This window comes from Dendronephthya gigantea, unplaced genomic scaffold, assembly GCF_004324835.1.
Source record: "Dendronephthya gigantea isolate DGI-Jeju-01 unplaced genomic scaffold, DenGig_1.0 000471F, whole genome shotgun sequence".
Lineage (NCBI taxonomy): Eukaryota > Metazoa > Cnidaria > Anthozoa > Malacalcyonacea > Nephtheidae > Dendronephthya > Dendronephthya gigantea.
Window position 1 is genome coordinate 2,390 of NW_021163481.1, and position 21,499 is coordinate 23,888.

At 38.8% G+C, this 21,499-nt stretch overlaps 1 protein-coding gene and 1 long non-coding RNA gene across 2 annotated transcripts; both read left to right on the forward strand.

Moving 5' to 3' along the window:
- The first annotated feature begins 1,308 nt into the window (after nt 1–1,308).
- Nucleotides 1,309–5,151, forward strand: LOC114543517 (protein bark beetle-like). The gene is made up of 5 exons (XM_028562469.1): nt 1,309–1,470; nt 3,806–3,959; nt 4,337–4,809; nt 4,923–5,055; nt 5,132–5,151. The coding sequence occupies exons 1-5, from the start codon at nt 1,309–1,311 to the stop codon at nt 5,149–5,151; spliced, it is 942 nt and encodes a 313-aa protein (XP_028418270.1).
- A 12,127-nt stretch (nt 5,152–17,278) lies between these two features.
- On the forward strand, nt 17,279–19,974 carry LOC114543516. Its single transcript, XR_003690076.1, has 4 exons — nt 17,279–17,505; nt 18,936–19,088; nt 19,382–19,572; nt 19,835–19,974. It is a non-coding gene; the product is annotated as an uncharacterized LOC114543516 (long non-coding RNA).
- The last annotated feature ends 1,525 nt before the right edge of the window (nt 19,975–21,499 follow it).

The window sequence follows — 21,499 nt, forward strand, 5'->3', positions numbered from 1 at the left end:
GACACTTACAAGTGATACAAAACATCCCCTGTAGCTTAGCTTAAATGTGACACATAAAAAGGGTTCAACTGTTGTTTAGGGGGAAAAACATGAAAATTACTACAATGCATCGAGCTTAGTAGTAGTAGTAGCTATTGACAGTTGGTATTATAGCATTGCTTTATTAGTTTATTTACAGTTGTTAACATTCCTGTGAAAATTTAATTTATTTATTTATTTATTTATTTATTCATCTTCGCCAATTAATGAATATACTGACATTTACATAAATACATATACTAGATATAGCTATGGAAACACACACGCATACATCTAAACAGAATTGGCTAGGTGCACGCTACAGCTTTAGTCAATTACAGCGGCCCTATATATAATGATAAACACACAAACTAAGAACCAAATTAAACGGATGCAATACATCAAACAAAATGATGACATAAATACTACTACTTTTGACCAGTTCATTACATGATGTTAACTCAAATCTAGTTAACAAAAGTTGAGATAAATTTCTTTTTTATGCGTTGTTACAGCATTGCACCCGCTTAAACAGGCCTTAATCCATATCTTCAGTGTTCACGCATAATTGACCATAACAAAAAAGATGGCGGATGTACATTTTACCAGAATGCATTGCGGTCGGAAATCGTTTAAAAAAGCGAACTGACGTCTTTTAAAGGACAGGCATAAAACATAAAGTTATTTTCTTCGCTGTGTTAAAATCTCACGTCATTAGGAGTTTTTCTTGCCATCTTTTTTCAGTCAATCATTTTTAATGCCTGCAATGCATTCTGGTAAAATGTACATGCCGCCATCTTTTTCGTTACGGTCAATTGAAACTTGATATTTTATTTTCGTTTATTCGGTATTGGCTATTTTCTTGGTATTAGACTAGGAAATCATACTTGGAAATCTAAAATCATTCGACATATTGAGGGACTATTTGCATTGCTTAAATATTACAAGATATCGTTGCGTTTATGCTAACTCGTGGTTTGTTAGTCGTTTTCAAAGATATGGATTTCTATTGTTTGCGACAGAGCTTCAATAGTCAAAATACTTTTAGTATTTCAGTTGGCAGTATGGCCGATTGAGAGTATGGATTTTGGAGGGCAAATTCACGCGGACACGACCCTTGCACTAAACAATTCGCCGTACGTTGTGAAGGAAGACATAAACGTTTCTGAGAATGCAACACTGAAAATAGAACCTGGCGTAAAGTTGTACTTCCTTCCCGGAATCGCTCTGCAAATCAACGGCTCTCTTCAAGCAAAGGGGAATACGACCCATAGGATTTTTTTGACAAAAATGTCAACAAACACTTCAGTGCGCACTGTGGCAAAAAAAGTTGGTAATGCCGGAATTCGACTTGCGGATGGAAGAAGCTACGATTACGGACGTTTGGAGATTTTTGTCAATGGAAAATGGGGAACTGTTTGCGATTACTGGTTTGGTTATAACGATGCTCAAGTGAGTACACTAATAGTGATTGCTTAACCATTTATACTACTATGGCGTGCTGCCTTGCGTCCCATTTAAACTTTACCAAATCACTGTGTGACTGTGTCTTCCGAAGCCGAACAACAGTTGGCGATGGCTATTGTCGGCAATCGTTAACGAATAAAGTGCTTTGTTGTTTGAAATAGATTTACTTCGTCAACCGCCACCAACAATAGATCGCCGGTTGTCGGTGACGAGAAACAGTGCTTCCTACCAGACTCAGCTGTTCACAGCATGGCTATATACTATACTAGTCACCGATTTTACCAGTCAATCTATGATTGACTGCATGATCGGTATTCTCTTAACAGTTTAAATAAATTTGACACAAAGTATACTCTTTATTCAAATTTAATGGCGTACGTTTTGAGTCCGCAGCCCATATTTTTTGCGCTCTTATCCAAACTCCGGCCTGTAATAAATTGAATAGTCGTTGGACCATATACAGAATTAAAGGCTGTTTTACTAGGCGGAATTCCGCGCGGATCGGAATTTTTCATTGTTTCACGTTCATGCAGAAATATAAATCAGTGCTTTCGATTTCGGATTTATTTGAAAGCATTGATATTTAAAGTAAAAGTCAAGTCCGTGATGCGCATCAGTTCTGCTCACAACAATGTGAGGGCATCAAATAAAACATTTCTCCAAGTTTCGAATTTTTCTCATTAAAACGCTAGTTCGTATTCATATAAAGTCTAGCTAACCTAAATATATTGTAAACTTTCATTGTCTCTGGCGATATGACTTTAAAGCCTGGTTTCCATATGACGCCGACGTCGGGAAAGTATATTTGTCGGTGATTATTGATGAGTGAAAAATTTTGTCTTTCTGAAATCATTTTCTCCTTGCATGATTACAGACAATGAGTCGGCGACAGGTCAGCGTCATATGGAAACCAGGCTTTTAAGCATTAAAATTTTGAACATCAAAATGTTGTCAGAAAACACAACGTATTTCAAGTCAAAAAGTATAGAAGTTCAAAATGTTCCAAACATACCGAATTTGTTTACATACCGAATTCATGCTGTAACTGCGGACACGCTTTGGAGCCAGCGTGTTTAGGTTTGTTTTCTGTTCAAGTTCAGACAGTTTTCGTATGGCGAGGATGGACCTTGTATTGGGAAGATATTCATAGTATGTCTTAATTATAACTTTAATTAGTGTATAGCTCACAAAGAGAGGACATTCGGCGAGTCTTGTTATTATTTTGGCTATGTTTAACTTGCCTTTTACTGCACTTTCTTAGCGTATATTCGACTTATACTTTCTATTATTTGTACGTCAAGTTATCGTATATAATAAAGAGCTTATGTGCAATCGTATGCGTGCACCTCTTATGCGATATCCTTAACTTGTCAGTTCAATCTCGGCGACCGAGCTTTACACAATTAAAACAGCGAGAAAATAAACCGAAAGTTGCGTGTTTCAGATCCCGACTTTAAAGGCCGTTTTCCATTTCAACCGTATCGTAGCGAAACGTAGCGCATCTCATTGTCTTAAAGTCATTAATTCTGGTCGAATATTTCGGAAACAAAGAAATACGCTACGTTATGCTACGATACGTTTGAAGTGGAAAACAGGCCTAAGACTCGTTCTGTGTTACGTTCCAATATAACCAGGGAGCAGCGTGGCGGCGTCTTCAAACAACTTAGCATCAAATGTGGTATAACAACTGCCTAAAATAGACAAAACACTTCCCGACGTTTCGACCTGAGGGCCATCGTCAGGAGAGTTCGTATGAAAAAGGAAGAATACTAACTCTCCTGACGAAAGCCCTCAGGTCGAAACGTCGAGAAGTGTTTTGTCTATTTCAGGCAGTTGTTTTACCACATTTGATGCTAAGTCATTCTGTGTTACTCTTAAAATCCGATTTTAAGTTCTCAAACATAATCTCCAACCGTTTTGAAATACATACCTCTGAATCAGTGAGAGTAATAGATGGGTAGATGGATAGATAGATCGTTTAATAGAATTGCCTTGCAACCAAAGGTTGAATTACACAATTTTACAATATTTAACCTAATAGGGAAAACCTTATTTAACTACTGTACATGCGGGTCTATTAATTTTATACGGTAAAAAGGTTTGAATATGAATTCTAGTATAAAATTTAACTACTAAGTTTAAAAATGTTGGCAGGGATGAAAGTGTTCTTATAACGATTAGTCTTGCACTTAGGTAAGGTAAAGGTATTTTCCTTCCGAAGAAAAAGTGGGAGGTGGGGAGGTAGTAACAACTGAATCTGGGGGAATTTTAATTTGCACTCATTTCTTTCTGTTTCAAACTACCGTGTTTTCTCGGTTAGGTTGCCTGTCGACAACTTGGTTTCATGAAAGCAAAATATAGCTACACGCATGGTGGCGGGAGTGGACCGATTTGGCTTGATCGTCTACAATGTGGCGGATCGGAGAATAATTTACTTAGCTGTAAACATCGAGGTCTAGGGGTGAATGGTTGTAGTAAGTAGATAGCAACCGTTTTCAGTGTTTATCGTCAAACATTGATAAGCTACCGGACATCACTAATGGTCATTCTATTAATATGTCAATCAATATGTGTTAATTATTATGAGCGAAAATCGATCGTGCCTCATTATATATGGACTAGCAAGGTTATGCCACGTTTAAAATGCCCTTTACATTTTTAGTAACCAATCAAAATGCATAAATTTTGACTACTTCTGGTAAAAAGGTACATTATTTGTCATTTTACATGAAGTATTGAAAATTTAGGCATTCTGATTTGCTTTGCTTAAAAAAATATAAACAAATATGCCGATTAGTTCAAATCGCCGTGAATGGTCTTTAGAATATTTGTTTTTCCGTTTATCTTGCAGACCATGGCGAAGATGTTGGCGTGGTATGTGAGTTTTTGGGGAGTTATCTAGAAAATACGTTTTTCTGGAAAGGCGTTAAGTTTAAAAACTCGAAGATACCTTCAACACTACAATACGTGGATATTTCGCATGCTTTTAAAGCTATATTTGGCGATGAATACCTACCTGAGATTGATCATGTGAGAGTCACGAATTCTGCGCTTGGTGTGACATCCATCAACCTAAAGTCTCCCCTGGTTTTGACAGACATCGCTCTCAGAGACAACATCTTTGCTGGAGTTCAGATAACTGGAAAATCGAAGACTATCGAAATCAGAAACACAATCGTTGCTAATACAAGCAAAGGGGATGGATTCTCCTACGCTGGAATTGAAGAAACGGTCGATTTTTGCTCAGTCATTGAAGAAAATGTTAGCTTTCCAATTACGTTTCGCGCGGTTGGACAAGCTAGAAGGAATGTTGAATGTTCAAAAGTAAGTCAAAATTGATAGAAACACAGAGGCTTATAATTTGGTTTATTTACATTAGCATTTACGTAGCATTATTTCTTGTATGACTATACAGGCAGCTACGTTTCTCTCTGCAGGTTTTTCAAAGTGTTGGAGGAAATCGGCTTGTTATTTATGTCCATTCGACACCTGACTCTAGTCAAACTTTTGAATTGTTTGTTTACGACGGAATCGCAGCTAATGGTACCCTACTTGTTCACGTCAAGTCGGGTACTGATGTTTATAAAGATATTTTGCCTCATTCAAGTTCTGGCAATCAAATTTACATACGTTTTCGTTGTTTAAGTTGCCAAGAAGGAACAATAAGTTTCACTGTGACAGTTGAGGGAGGTAAGAAATGTTGACCGATAATTTATTTATAATGAGATCTCACGATGATTTTCGTATAGTGTAAATGCACTTCGGTCTGGTCAAAGGCATATATATGAGAAATAAGTGATTTCAAATAATTTTATGTGATTTCAATTCTCAAATCACAGTTCAGCACGTGTTGGTCTGGATCGAACCGATAGCCTTGACTTAAAGGTGTAAACGCTCGAACTTAGCATAACCGAGCAGACCTCATCAAAATCTTGACCGTCTTCTTGAATTAAATTGCAACTGTCAATATCGCATCAAAACGTAGAACATGTTTTTTCGTTTTGTGTAAAATGAGAGGCGCTTTAGGCCGATTTCCCATTTTTTTCCTGGAAGTGATTAGAACAAACATGTTCAGAGAAAAATCTGATTATAAACAATTTTGCACCATAATTGACTTGGGACCTATCTGACTTTATTATTTACGAAAAATTTAACATCTTCTGCAAATGATAGAAAATATGTATGCATGGTGTTTTCGTTTCAAAACATTGACAAATATTGCCGTATATCTCAATTAAGATTGATACTGGTTTGCAGGGTGTCCCAAAAAAGAGACACTTTAGAAATTATCCTATCATTATCTAATTTGTATGCCTAAGCGCTATGCTAAATCCACAGCTTCTTGAAATAACAACAAAGGTCCACTTACAATGAAATCATGGCTCAACTGACAAAACACAGTACAAAATCGTTAAATTCCCTCGTGCGTAATCACGCGCGTTTAAGAGAGGTTTGAGAACAATGAGATAATTTCAAGTCTCACTTTTTACAGGAAACCCTGCATGTAGAAAATATAAAAATTCAATTCTCAGGTTCAAGTCATTATTCCAGGTTAAACTCTTTGGATTTGGCCACGTTTGAGCATGTTTATTAACAGGAATCCTTCCAAATTGCTCACAGGCAGGGCGGCCCCTCAGATCAATCAGATTTTCTCCTAATATCTAATCTTGAGAACTAATTTTTAGATGTACCTCTTCTAGCGATCACAAACTCCACCTTCATGGACAGCAACGGCAATGGTGCAATCATAAAAAAAATCACAGGCCGAGTTGAAATTTCTAAAACTAATTTCTTTCGAAATAAACAGGATGGTTTGATCATCGAACATCTTTCCGGAATTCTATCAGCCAAAGAAGGCACCCAATTTGTTAGCAACACTGCTAACGGTCTTCGAGTGGTGCAAAGCAGTCTTTTACTGAGTGAATTGATCGAGGTGTTCTCTATTCAAAATGAAAACAAAGGATTGTATTTCAACCGTGTTTGTATGAGATGTTACGTATCTAACAGTTGGTTTGAAAAGAATTTACACAGTGGCCTTGTTATCTCAGAAGGTGGCTTAAAATGCTACATAACCAACTCATTTGTCAAAGAAAACTATAATGGGATTTCCATGGTTAACAATTTTGGCTACGTCGATTTTTTCAACATTACTTCCATATCTAATAAATATAGTGGAATCAACATGCAAGATGGGATGGTATATCCAGTGTATTTCAACATTCAAATTTTTCCAAGAATGATCGCGATGGATGCACAATATGGAATCAAATTGGTGGTTATAAATTTTACAATTGTGTGGCAAATTCAAATTATAGGAACGGGATTAATTTGATAGATGGAACTGACCGATTTAAACCTCGTCATTTTGGGCATTTTACTCTACAAAGCAGCACAGTCAGCGAAAATGCAAAATATGGGGTCAACCTTTCTCCGGAATGCAGGTACTGGTCCAGTTCAGCAGTCACTATGACGTTTTTTGTCAGCGGGAATTCTATAACACGTAACCTCAGGGGTGGTGTTTACTTATCACCACAAAGTTGCCCTATAGATTACAACGTAAGGCCGAGACGAATTAAAGGCACTGTCACCTACAACCATTTCGAACAAAATTTCGAGACGTCGTTCTACGTGTACTGCACTGGTCGTTTCGGCTTCAATGCGGTATTCTCTGACAACACGTTTTTCAACAACACATGGAATGCCATCACTTTGACGGACAACAAGAAATGTGGTTCACAATTTGACTCGAATCCTGTTCATGTCGATATTCGCAGGAATTCTTTTATGAAAAACACAGCTAAGAGTGTCGTATATATTGATTTTTATTCCTTCTCACAAAAACGTTCGGCTCTTGTAAAGAACAACACTTTCAAGCAAAATAAACCTTCCCGTGACTCTTCGTATGACCCTTTTCCGAACAACTTTCGACGTTTTGAAAATAGCGCCTGTGTTATATTAAAAGAGGGAAACTTTTCTTTTCATGAAAATGTTTTTGAAAATCCTGGATTTGATTTTGAAATTTCCACCACACGTCAAGATATTGGTAACATTATCCATGCAGAGTTGAATTGGTGGGGAACGCCGAATGAATGTGAAATTTCTAACAGATTATTTGCTTTTCATCGACGAGTACATCTTTCTCCTATAAAGTACTTTCCGTTCTTTATCTCCGACCATATGACCGAGTACACTAGTCTCAATACCTCGAGACCAGTTTGTTTCCGTAACATCTCATTTATTGGTGGAAGCCTGGACAGAAATTTAACATTGTCTTCTGATCATTCGCCTTATACCGTAACAGATGACATCATTGTATTGCCAAGTGCAACACTAACAGTCGGCCCTAATGTCACTTTGCAATTTCCTGCTAAGGCAACAATGGTTGTTCAAGGCCGTTTGATAGCGAATGGTACAGCAAGCGAGAGGATCAAACTTGTAAGGTCTCAAAGCGAAAGAAGATTCCGTTTGGGTGGAGGTGCCGGACCTTGGGATGGTTTGTTGGAAATTCTGGTGAATGAGACATGGTGGCCAGTCTGTGTTAAATTTTTCAGATTTGACCATCACGAAGGAAAGGTTGCCTGTCAACAACTGGGGTTTGACTTTCATACTTTGACACGTAGTGGCATTCCTTGGGACGTACCAGGTTTTGTTTACAATGTTTTCTGTGATGTGGATGCAAATGATATTATGAGCTGCAGCAGATCTTTTTGGGAATATGGCAAGAAATGTCGGGGATACACCGTGCATATTACTTGCAAGAACCACAATTGGGGAGGAATTCATTTGGCGCTTTCTCAACATGGCAGCAAGTTACATCATGTAGAGATTTGGGACGCTGGATACGCTTATCGCGATGACATTAGTGTTTCGGGTGTTGCACTGAGAATTGATTTTGATCAGCACGATATAAGTCACATTTACATCCACAATTCCAATGGAATTGGCGTTGGAGTAACGTACAACAATCTATACAATAACGCTAGCATAATCCCCATGTCCGTTATATCAAATACAGCGTCGCATGGCTTTAGCTCGATGTCCCCATTGTAATATACGCGTGTTGACAACAACCAGAAGCTTTTTTATTTGGCGCCAAGATACGCACTAACATTAAATAACATACACTAAAAGGAGATTAGGCAATAACATAACATCTCCCCACTAAAGGAATGTACAATGTAGCGAAGCGAATATTGTTCAGCGATAGCAAATATTGTTCAGCGATAGCAAATATTGTTCAGCGAAATCTTACGGGTTTATTTACAACTCGTCCGGATCTAGTTACAGTACTTGATCTGGGCAGGCCCTGACATGCAGGCAATGAGGTATTCGGTTTCGATTGTTGGATGTTTGAGGAAGGCAGCTCAGTGTAATCGTCCTGGTCATACTGAATACGGAATTTGTCCTTGCAAGGTAATAACTGACGGCGATTCCGTCTGACGACGTTTCCTTTGCTGTTAAGGATACGATATGCGCGAGGCTCCTGGCATTTCGCAACCACCTTTCCAACTTCATCCATCGCTTTTCCCCGTGAATGCGCATGCGGACAACAGTACCTGGTTCTATGTCCGGCAGATCCTTGGCGTGTTGATTGTAGGCCTTTTTGACGTTCGCTGGGGTGGTTTTTGGTGGACTTGAAATGTTAGTTAGATTCAAGGACGGTAGGGTGGTGCGGGGTTGGTGCTTAAAGAGGCGCTTTGCTGGAGACACACCATCAGATGCTGGCGTCGTATTTAAGATCAACAGGGTGAGGTATGGATCCTCGTTCGCATCATGTGCCTTCTTGAGCGACTTTTTCACCGTTTGGATCGCTCTCTCGACAAACCCATTTGACTAAGTGGGGGCTTGAGTTACGTGTTTAAAGTCCCACTCTTTTGCAAACTGTTTGAATGCTTGGGCAGTATATTCTGGTCCATTATCTGTGTAAACTTCCTTAGGTATACCATGACGAGCGAAGATTTTCTTTATTTTGTTGATGACACTTTGGGAAGATTTGTCGGTGAGACGTTCGATCTCGATGTACTTTGAGGTGTAGTCGGTGATGATAACATAGTTATGTCCGTACAGCGTGAACAAGTCTGACGCAACTTTTGTCCAGGGTACTTCAGGCACATTGTGTTGGATGAGGGTCTCTTTTGTTGCTGGTTTCGGTGTGTTAAACAGTGCGGGCAACTAGAGACAAGATCATCGATCTCGGAATTCATGCCTGGCCAATATATGGACTGTCGAGCTCGACTTTGCATCTGGCAATTCCATTGTGACCTTGGTGATGATTTCTTTCATTGTGGGGCGTAGTGAGGCAGGAATAATAATGCGTTGGCCCTTTAGTAGTAGACCTTCGTTGTGGGTAATCTCTTCTCGGATGCTATAGTACGGTTTGACTGCTGGAGGAATTTGTTGGGGTTGTTGTGGCCAACCAGTTAGAGTAAACTGTTTGAGCTGTTGGAGAACTGGGTCAGCAGCAGTCTCGTTTTGGAGTTGGGTCAGTCTTGCTGTGCTAATTGGTAAGCAGTCGATGACTGAGTGGACGTGGTGGATTAAATCTGATTCTTCTATCTCTGGAGAGGAATGACTTTTAAGGTATGCCCTACTGAGGGCATCGGAGACGACCATGGTCTTCCCGGGAGCGTATTCGAGGTCAAAGTCGTATTTTTGGAGCTTCATGAAGAAACGTTGTATGCGAGGAGGACACGCTGATAGACTTATTGAAGATGGATTTGAGGGGCTGATGGTCGTTGATAACTGTAAAGTGGCGTCCATAAAGATACTCGTGAAACCGTTCGACTCCAAAAACAATCGATAAAGTTTCTTTTTCTATTGAGCGTAATTCTTCTCGTAAGACAACAATGCTCTTGATGCATAAGCAATTGGGAACCATCGATCACCATCTGCTGATCCATGGTTCTGCTCAAGAAGGGCCCCGAGGCCATCTTGACTTGCATCAGGCTTCAACCGGGTGGGTAAGTTTGGGTCATAAAACTTTAGGCACGGTGGAGATGTAATGAGACGTTTTATCTCGTTGATGGCATTCAGCTGCGGATGTTGGAGATGGAAAAGGACATCTTTCTTAAGTAGCTGGCGTAATGGCGCAGTGATTTGTGAGAGGTTAGGTATGAACTTCCCGACGTAGTTTACCATACCCATAAAGCGTTGAAGGTCGGCTTTGGATTCGGGAATCGGCATTTGGATAATAGCTTCAATTTTACTTGGGTCGGGCTTGACGCCTTCTGGAGACATCGTGTGGCCAAGGAATGTGAGGGATGTTGAGGCAAACACACATTTGCGTCGGTTGAGTTTTAAACCACTGGCACGAATGCGTGTGAGTACGTCTCTTAGGCGAGAGTCGTGTTCCTCCTTTGTCGTCCCCCATACTATGATGTCATCTTGCGAATTGGCACATCCTTGGAGATTTGAAATGACAGAGGCTACTTCGGCTTGGAATACTTCGCTAGCGGAGTGAATTCCGAAAGGCAGGCGTTTGAAACGGTATCGTCCGAATGGTGTACCAAAAGTGAGTAGTTCAGAACTTTCATCGTCAACTTTGATCTGCCAATATCCAGAAGAGGCATCCATCTTAGAAAAATACTGTGCACCAGCCATTTCTGAGATGATTTCTTCGGTTGTAGGTAACCGGTGGTGTTGGCGTTTAATGGCTTTGTTGAGAGGTCGGGGATCAAGACAGACTCTGAGGTCTCCGTTTGGTTTTGACACTACGACGAGAGCATTTACCCAGTCCGTAGGTTTCTCAACTTCTTGGATGATGTCTAGGTCGACCATGCGTTGTAGTTCCTTCTTGAGTTTGGGTTTGAGTGCAAAAGGTATCTTTCTTACTGGGGCAATCACAGGTTTGACGTTATCCCTGATTTCTATGTGGTGAACGCGAGGTAAACAGCCAATTTCGCCAAAGCAGTCTGAAAACTCGTCTTGAATTGAGATTGCAGATGGATATTCATTCTCAGAAACTTGGTATACTTGCTTGATGAGGTTTAGTTTGACAGATGTGTTTAGTCCGAGGATGGGAACTGAATTTGAGTCAACAACGATAAAGAGAACATTTACTGTCCGACCTTTGTGTTTCAGTCTACCAATACACTTGCCTGAAACAGGAATGGGTGTGCCATTGTAGGCAGAAAGCTTTATTGTAGCGGGTTTGAGCTTGGGTTTCGGTGACAATTTGTGCAGTAGACACTTGGGAATAACGTTGCACTGAGCACCCGTGTCAATCTTGAAAGGTACATCAGCACCATTAATTTCGAGTGTGACGGACCAGTCCAGTTTCGTGTCACCAACTGTGAATACATTTGTTTCACCAGGCAAAGTTGCTGACTGGGAAGGATTTGCAGGAGATTCATTGATAGTGGGACTAGGATTATCACTGGTGACCATATCGATGTAGAATTCATCATCGTCATCAGAAGAGCTATTGGTGGGGAGTCCTTTTTAGCAACGCCTTTGACTTCTTTCTCCGGACAGCAGGATTCAAAGTGGTTTCTCTTCTGGCATTTGTGACATCTTTTACCATATGCAGGGCAGTTTCCACGTTGGTGGGATCCACTGCAAAATTTGCACTTGTTGATAATGTCTGGGTGTTTAGGTTTCTCAGAATTTCGTGGTTGGTTATCTCTTCGACGGTTGATTTTGTGTACATCAGAGGATTCTTGGTGTTCCTTGAGCTCTTTGCATGACGTTTTGTTTCTTCCGCCGTGACCGGCAGCAATTGCTTTTTCGAGAGTGAGATCGGCATCACGAAGAAGGCGTTCACGAAGTGTGTGGTCAGTCGTGCCACAAACAATCATGTCCTTAGTTAACGAGTCTGTCAAATCACCAAACTCACATTCAGAACTGCGTTTCTTTAGCTCAGTGATGAAGTCGTTAAAGCATTGACCTTCAACTTGCTTGTACGAGAAAAATTTGTGACGCAGGATGGTAATATTCTTGCGAGGGTTGCAATACGAAGTGAACTTCTCTAAGACAGGCTTTAATTTGAGTTTATCAGTGTCTTGCTCAAATGTGAAAGTTTCATAAATATCTCTACCTTTCGGTCCGATGCACGTAAGTAGAATGGATGTCTTGATCTTATCACTTTTTGAGTCTGATTCAGTGGCAGTAAGAAAGAACTGAAAGTGTTTTTGCCATGTTTTCCATCCGTGAGACACATTTCCTTCGAAGGAAAATGGAGGAGGCGGTCTGAGTTTGTCCATGTAGAATCGAACGAAATAGATAACCAAACAGTTCAAATCGGAGCGTGATATACTGAGAAATAAATCTGCTGTTCGCAAAAAAAATTTGATATACTATCGAGCGGTTATGACATTAAAATCCCACTATTTGACACCATGTAATATACGCGTGTTGACAACAACCAGAAGCTTTTTTATTTGGCGCCAAGATACGCACTAACATTAAATAACATACACTAAAAGGAGATTAGGCAATAACATAACACCCATGGCTCGGCCTGACTGATTTAAACGTTACGCAAACCAGAGGCTCAGGATTCTTCTTCTCAAGTTTATGGGGCCCGGCGAACAATCTTGCTGACGAACTATCGAGTCCTAACATGTATCGGCAATTCCACGTTTGCTCCTTGAACAAAACGTTTGTGCCTGGCAATAGCGTCTTTTATTTTTTTCTGGAGCGGTTGCGATACCAACTCAATTGTGAACACGTCATGCAGACTGAACCCGGCTACAAAATTTTTCTTCAAATTATACGACATGGATTTACTAAACGTTGGGGCGAGGCAGTGTATTCCAGCTTGGTTATTTTCGATGGTTTGGACAAACTCCAAGATTCTTCTGTAAATCTTAAAACGGTTGGCCCGTATGATCGACGTGTTTATACGTTTTCCAAATCGTCAATATTATTTGACTTCTTTAAACGCCGTGAAAAGAATGCCGCTTTCAATTTTTTTGTTTATACTGTTAAAGGTGAGCATTAATAATTGGAACGATGCAAACTACCACCCGTGTCACATATTATCAACGGGTGAAACCCATAAATATCAATTGACAAATGCGGGTCAGACCCATGTTAGATGATCATCTAGGTCATTTGAAACAAGGTTCATGACAGTGCTGGGACAGGCAGCCAATCAAAATTGCTGTTGCTTGGAATTGCTGTTGCATGCACGCAATTTGCGCCAATTGTATTTCTGTGTTCGAAGTGAAGTCTTATACAAACGAAATTCAATATTTTAAACTATGGAGTCATCTGCACGAAAGCGCAGTCGTATTGCTGATGACCAACGTTGTATTTTGGGGAAATTTTTCGACGAGGGGATGGTTGGAACTGGCTCTAAATATAAAGATAAGGGTCATACTAAATACCGACAAGAACCGACAAGAACCGACAAAAACCGACAAAAACCGACAAGAAGCACAGAAATACCGACAAGAACCGACAAGAAGCTGAGAAATACCGACAAGAACCGACAAGAAGCAGAGAATTACCGACAAGAACTCCGACCAAAAATTATACTAAGGACAGACAAAAACCGACAAAAATACAGATAGTGTGTGCTGAACGTGGACATTTTTTGTATTATACTATTATTAGAGACACGCACAAATTTAGTGTTTTGAAAGATCGTTACTAAAACCCGGTCTCACGTCAAATTCGTGAAGATTGTAAAATCGTAAAAAGCTTTATAATAATACATGAAATAAAAGTTTTATAATATATAATACAAAACAGGTCTAATACAAAATATGTGGTAACATGATTATGAAACCGATCAAGCTGAACTAATCACGCACAGGTGTTAAGTGAATGTGGCTGTTTTTACAATAACAAGAATTCGCTAAGATCAAAATTTTTCAGTTATTTACCGAACCCAAATCTTTGTTCTAGGCAGTGAACGACGTAGGTACACTTATGTTAGAAACAAGTTATTGGCTAAATTCGCAAATTAAAGCAGTTTTTAGCTGAAATGTTTTTGTAAAATAGTTAAAAAATAGAAAGTTTGAGATTAAGTGATTAGCAAGGTCCCTAACCGACAAGAAGCAGAGAAATACAAGAACTTCGACAAAAATTTATTTTAAGGACAGACAAAAACTGACAAAAATACAGATAGTGTGTGCTGAACGTGGATACTATTAGATACTATTATTAGAGACACGCACAAAGTTATTGTCTTGAAAAATCGTTACTAAAATCCGTCACGTCAAATTCCGAAAAACAACATTGTGAAGATTGTAAAATCGTGAAAAGCTTTATGATACATGAAATAAAAGTTGCATAATAATTAATACGAAAGAGTTCTAATAAAAAATATGTGGTAACATGATTATGAAACCGATCAAGCTGAACTAATCACGCACAGGTGTTGATTGAATGTGGCTGTTTTTACAATAACAAAAATTCGCTAAGATCAAAATTTTTCGGTTATTTACCGAACCCAGATATTTATTCTTGGCGGTGCCCAATCTTAGAAACAAGTTATTGGCTAATTCACAAACGAAAGCAGTTTCTCGCTGAAATGTTTTTGTAAAATAATTTAAAAAAAATTAGAAAGTTCACAGTTGAAATTGTCATCAGTTTGAGTTTAACAACGCAGCGTCAATCTTTATCTTCTGTTGTTTTCCTATTTTAATTATATCATATTTTACAGTTAAATCATTTTTCCAGTCAAAAGTAAATTCTGTGTTATAATCTGACTAGCTGTTACATGCGAAGTTTTCAAACAACACATGAGTCATAGCACAAGAATGTGCTCATTAGCATGACATTAGGTACCCATGGTATTCAGGAACACCGTATCCAGTGTTAATTCTTTTCGTCTTTGACAAGTCTCTCTATCGAGCTATCCAAATTCAGTGAAGAAAATCTAAGATTTATTTCAACAATGAGTGAAAGAAAACAACCACGTGCCAGCCGCACCGGTGTAAAGAGAACCGCTTCCAGATGGCCGTGTATCAAATGTAAAAAGCAATGCGTTACCGACGCTATTTTTTGCGAGCACTGTTGTGAGTGGGCTCACTATGCTTGCGAAAATATCTGCAAAGGCGAATTTAAAGAGCTTTCGAACGTCTCATGTGCGTACGTTTGCTCAAGATGTCGCGTTGATCGGAGGGGTCAGTTCGACTTCGAGAGATCACTGGAAAGGTTGAGCGATGCCAGCAGAACCATGGTTGGTCTTCACAAAGCAGCAATCCTGGAAAATATTTTGCTAAAGAATCACCAATTTCATTTACCGGCGGACGAACCAGCTTTAACAGCCAAGCATACGATCCATCAGTACTCACAATCAGTGGTGAACTTTTGTGGAGGAATACCATCACGGGTACCAATCCATGTTAAAGGTGACGGAAACTGTCTATTTAACGCTGTATCTGTAGCTATTCAAGGAAATGAAGCGATGTCTTGCGAACTAAGAGTCCGAACCTGCTTGGAGCTAGTTCTGAACTTTGAACATTACAAGGCCCACCTTAATTATGCGAGTTTTCGTCTCGTGTCTTCTGATATCGTGAAAGCTTGCCAAGATTGTGCTCGGGATGGAAGCTATTCGTCAATCTTTACGATACAAGGACTTTCATCCGTGATTGGACGAGAGATCGTGTCCGTGTACCCAGCAATGAATCGGGCATGCTAGATAAATCCTTGCCAATTTTGAATACCGTCATCACACCAAGAGTCCCACCGTCCAGAAATACAAGCCGGGGTAGAGTGTACGTGCTCTGGAGCAGAATGTGCGGAACCTGCCCTCATCCACGTGATCAGATCTGGCTTCCAAACCACTTCGTCCCTTTGATCGAGGAATATCGCTCCACGTCCAATGTGAAGACATCTTCCCCTGTCAGCGTAAGTAGTCCTTCACCGCAATTTGTCGTGTCACCTTTAAACGATCCTACCTCGGTTGAAAACCACCTTTCTCTCAACACTCCACCATTCAATGTGTCTCCCGCGGAGGATGACACCGGGAGTCAAATCGACCTTTCACCACCTGACAGCTACATGTTGTTCTCAGATGCGGAGACAGAGGAACCTGCAACCAATCCAGTACACGAACAACCTAATGAATCCATGCCCAACAAGGAGGACACATTCCCGCCTGACTCAATGCCTGAAAGTCCGTTAACAGCAAGTTAAACGGACACTCAACCGAAGGAACATTCAAACTCATTGCCAGACTACTCTGAAGAAGAAAACTGTGCTCCGTTTAACAATAAGTTAAATGGACGCTTTCTGGACGTAGAATCTTTATTTGAACACCTGCAGAATGGAACTGATGTAAAGTCTTCAATCCCGCAAGGTCTGAAAGAAGACGTATATTTCCTGAAGAATTACTTAGAATTCATGTTTATAGCAACTATGCCCTGAAGAAAATACTATACCCATTAAAAACTAACCCCTGAGGAATTCCGGGTTAAAAATGCCACCTTACCCCTGCAGAATTCCGAGGTCCTCAACAGGGGGGTATGCATATTTACTAGAAATGCAATAGCCCATTTGATTTGTAGATCCCTACTTGCCCTACCTGTTCTTTCCAATGCTTGTTCCTTCGTAAAATTGATGATTACCTCACTATGAACCTTAAAATTAATTGCTCAATAATATTTTCCTTGAATATTTTGTCCATTCCGTACTTATGACGGTATTTGCTTGCTTTCTGTCGGTTCTTGTCGGTATTTCTAAGCTTCTTGTCGGTTTTTGTCGGTTCTTGTCGGTTCTTGTCGGTTTTTGTCGGTTCTTGTCGGTATTTAGTATGAAACAAGGTTCATGACAGTGCTGGGACAGGCAGCCAATCAAAATTGCTGTTGCTTGGAATTGCTGTTGCATGCACGCAATTTGCGCCATATTGTAATTTCTGTGTTCGAAGTGAAGTCTTATACAAACGAAATTCAATATTTTAAACTATGGAGTCATCTGCACGAAAGCGCAGTCGTATTGCTGATGACCAACGTTGTATTTTGGGGAAATTTTTCGACGAGGGGATGGTTGGAACTGGCTCTAAATATAAAGATAAAGTGGATAATGCAGTCATGCAGGCAGGACTAACAAACAAAATCGCAGGTCGAGGTAAATAACAATATTTTCAATTACCACAGTGTATATTGGGATACAAGTCCAATTCGCAACTATACTACGAGCTCCGTCTTTATGTGTTATTATAACGGTTCAATTAATGCTGGGAAACTTAGTTTTATCCTTATATTTGAACATTTAAATCGTTTTCATACTCCAGGATGAGAATCGTATACGACTATATTCGCATCGTGTAGATAAGAGGACATTTAGGACTTAAAATATCCACATGGTAGTGCTACTAGTGCATGACAGCTTTAAATCAACGTTTAGCCAAAATTAATGGGTTTGTTTAGTTTAGGAGCCTCTAAATGGCAGTGTTTTCCCCTTTCCTGGTGATGTGTCCATTCCTCCTTGATGTTGGTAAACTGTTGTCTAGGCTATAAGGACAGGTCTTTTACTTCACAGTGGGAAGGACTGGTGCAATTAAATAAAGTATACTATGCTCAATTTTTTCTGACCCTTTCCTGAAAGTGATTCATTTTTTTTATGACCCATCCTCCTGGGCTACAACAGAGTTTATTAAGTATAGTACATCTAAACTGTGTTACCTTCCTCACACATTTAGTATATAAATAGGTAAGTTTCCAGGCTCTTGTCACCACTTTCCTCATCACATATTGAGATATATACCATTCTCAACCAGACCATGAATGTCCAGGTTCCAAAAACAGCCTGGCAGGTGCATTTCTAGCTTGCTAGAATGCATTGAAAGTCTGTAGAGTTAACACCTTGGAAGCCTTTTTTTATTTGCATGAATATTAGTGACCCACCATCTTCTTGTACTAGCCTCCCCCCTCTAAATTTAATGGTCCCTAATTTAAAGAGCAATTAAATATGCAAGATTTTGAAATCAATTTGACATATATGGATTATTGAAACCCAAAAATACATACAGTATTTATATAAGTGGTAAAATATCAGCCCAGGCTTGCATTAGGAAAATATTTATGAAATATATAACATCAATATGAAGCATGCTGCTCTGATTGGTCGAAACCGATGTTTGAATCAGGCCTTCCAAACACCAAAACCATAAAGTTATAGGAAACCATGCATTGTAAATTAATTTTTACATAGTGTGGAACAGACTTTAACTAGTACTGTGTAGTAGAGACTAAAAATACACATTGTCAATGCTATTGTTTTTATCTGCATAGCTTATCATTTTTGTTTGTGGATATTTTATTGGACTATCCAGTATTAAATCTTATTTTGCTAGACTTTTATCAAGGTCTTCTAGGAGAAATCAAACTTATGCCACTTGCATTATGTTTTGAGCATTAAATAAAATTACCAGGAAAGCAGCAAGTTCCTTTCACAACAAATCTTTGTATTATGGTACCTTTTCTACATGATCACTGTTTTACGTACCAAATGGTGTTATAGACTGTAAGCACTGTGCAACTGTTTTTAAATTGCAGGTGTGGATTGGCAATCAGAAACGAAATTCAAAAAGACTGAAAGGGGGAATGACATCTTCTGATGCTGAACAACTGCAGTATTATTGAAAAGAGCTAAAAGTATACAAGGGCCAAATGCATATAACTTGTTTTGCAGTAACGTTTTCAAATCAGGTATTTTTCAAATCAAGATTACATAGTGCATGACCTGTTGGAATATACTGTATACATGCAACACACCTCGTAGGGCTCAAAGTCATGCATTGCCTCTTAATGGGTTAATGATCAGGGACGGATTCAATGATTGCACAGTACATTCAGTAAATCCAGCTTTAAAGTATATATTTTGTTGTATATTGCTTGATGCCTCTTTCTTAATCTATCACCTTTTTACCAGGTACCTTTTGGTGTAGTTTAATAATTTAAAGTACTAAACATTTATTAAAAGATTGTTTTGTGTCTTGCAGATGAGTGCAAAGGATTATCGCACTCCGAAAAGAACAAGCCTGCTGCAGAAAAATGGTCACGTCAAAACAGTGATGAGAAAGAGAAGTACCGGGAAACTGCAAAGGCAATAAATTGTGTGAAAATTGATAAATTGGATGAGGTTCAAAAGAGGAAAACTTTTGAAAGACATATTAAAAAACTTCAGGAAGAGGTACTAAATAAGTGTATACTATAAGTGGTTGTAACATCTTACCATTTCAAACAATATCAATGAAATAGAAATTTGCAACTCAGCAAGAAACATCATCATCAAGCACCATTATTAATGAATATTAAATTTCTTTCAGCTGTTTTCCTAGTCTAAAGAAACCAATTCTAGCATCTGTTGTAAATCTATAATCATTAATCTTCCTAACTTTGTGTTATTATTTAATTTATTTTACTACATTTTGTTTCAATGATGTTTATTCCAGATTATTGTGCTTGGAGATCTGGGATGCCAAATTTCATCATTGATGGTAGACAACATGGGAGTAGTTTTCCAAATTGGATCAAATCAAGGAAACCAGTTCTTGTCATGCAATCCTGAAATTGGCATTAAATTTCGAGAATACTTTGGTAATAAGTTAAAGAAAATTTTAGTGTGTTGTACAGTATGTTGTTGCTGAAAATATTCTAGAGATAGGATTAGGATTGTATTTGCTTTAGAAAAGGGTTGGCAAGAGAAATACATTATGCAAAAAAATATTGTTTGATTACTTTGATACCACATTACTGTGGATGAAGAACTAATGTTTTTCATGAGAGGTTGAAGAAACGGTGACAACTTGGGACATATCACTGATTGACTGATCTTAACACTGTGTTAATAATGAAGGGAAAATTCTGTGTTTTATGAGGGAATTGCTGTGTGCAAATAGAAAAAACTGATATATGTGCGAAATATAATTTTTTGTGCTTTAAATGAATATAAAATTGTTTTTAAGTACCATAAGCCTTTCTGTGATTGAATGAAAGCGGAAATATTTTGAGTGCCGGTATTGTCTGAAACCTAAAGAAACAGTCAGTATTTCTAACCTAGCAAGATACTGTCAAGCACAATATGGTTCGTGGGCCTTTATTTTGGTTCCTTTGTAGTACTCGTCAAAAGTTGGACAAAAAAAGAAATCGAAGCACAGATGTGACGGTCCGTCCAATTTTTGCACTTTTCGCAGTCGAATTTCTCTTTTTAGCACGGCTGGCGGCAAAAAAGGTAAAATGAAATGTCTAATCCTGGGGGGAATCCCGAAACATCGAGTTTGGATCCGAGTTCGAGTTCGAGTTGAACTTCGAGTTGAACTTCGAGTTAAATATAAAATTTCGAGTTACCCTAATCAATGAAGCAAAGTAATACACTAATATATACTTGTGTTGTAATCATTTTCGGCATTTCCGGTATTTTCCCAGCTGCTCCGACTCTTGTTTATTTTCTGAAGTTCGGAACAACGTGCCTGAGCCCTGAGTGAAATGGCGCAAAAAGGCATGTAAATTATTGAAAATTAAACATAAATATTTATTTTTCTATTCGTACCCGTTGTCATTGTTTCTAGCTGTTTATGTCCGGTCTAATAGACTAAGTACAGTTACTTAGTTTAAAAGTCCTATACAATCCCAAAGGCAAAGAGGAATAAAATATTTTGCTCTTTTTTAGAGAAATCTTGGGGGGTAGTGCTGTTTATTTATAACTAGTTAGCGTTGCAATGCAACGATTTACCGTTATCGTTACTGAAAAATTTAAGGATTACTTGTAACTAGATACTTTTAATGAAGTAATAGCTAAAGTAGTGGTGTGTGTGTTGGGAGGTTCCTAACCACTATTACAACTATAGTAAAGACCAGTTAAATATATTATTTACAAGATTTCGCATACTGACTATCGCTAGAATGTGTAAAGTTTTCGTGCATGTTCATCTACGAAGAACTCCGTCATCAATATATACTGCACAGTCTACCTTGTAATCGACCTCTGGAGAAATTTCCAAAAAGAACGCGGATTTGTAGATATTTTGGAAATGTGCATTATATATAGAGGTAGCCACTGCAAAGGAAGTGGCGTTTAACGCAGTAATTTTATGATTGTATATTAGCTCTTCTCCTAT

Coding starts and splice junctions, on each gene's coding strand:
- LOC114543517 (XM_028562469.1), top strand. CDS start 1,309: ATGTCAACAAACACTTCAGTGCGCACTGTGGCAAAAAAAGTTGGTAAT. Junction 1,471..3,805: donor TTGGTTATAACGATGCTCAA/GTGAGTACACTA, acceptor TTTCTCGGTTAG/GTTGCCTGTCGACAACTTGG. Junction 5,056..5,131: donor ACTTGTTCACGTCAAGTCGG/GTACTGATGTTT, acceptor TCGTTGTTTAAG/TTGCCAAGAAGGAACAATAA.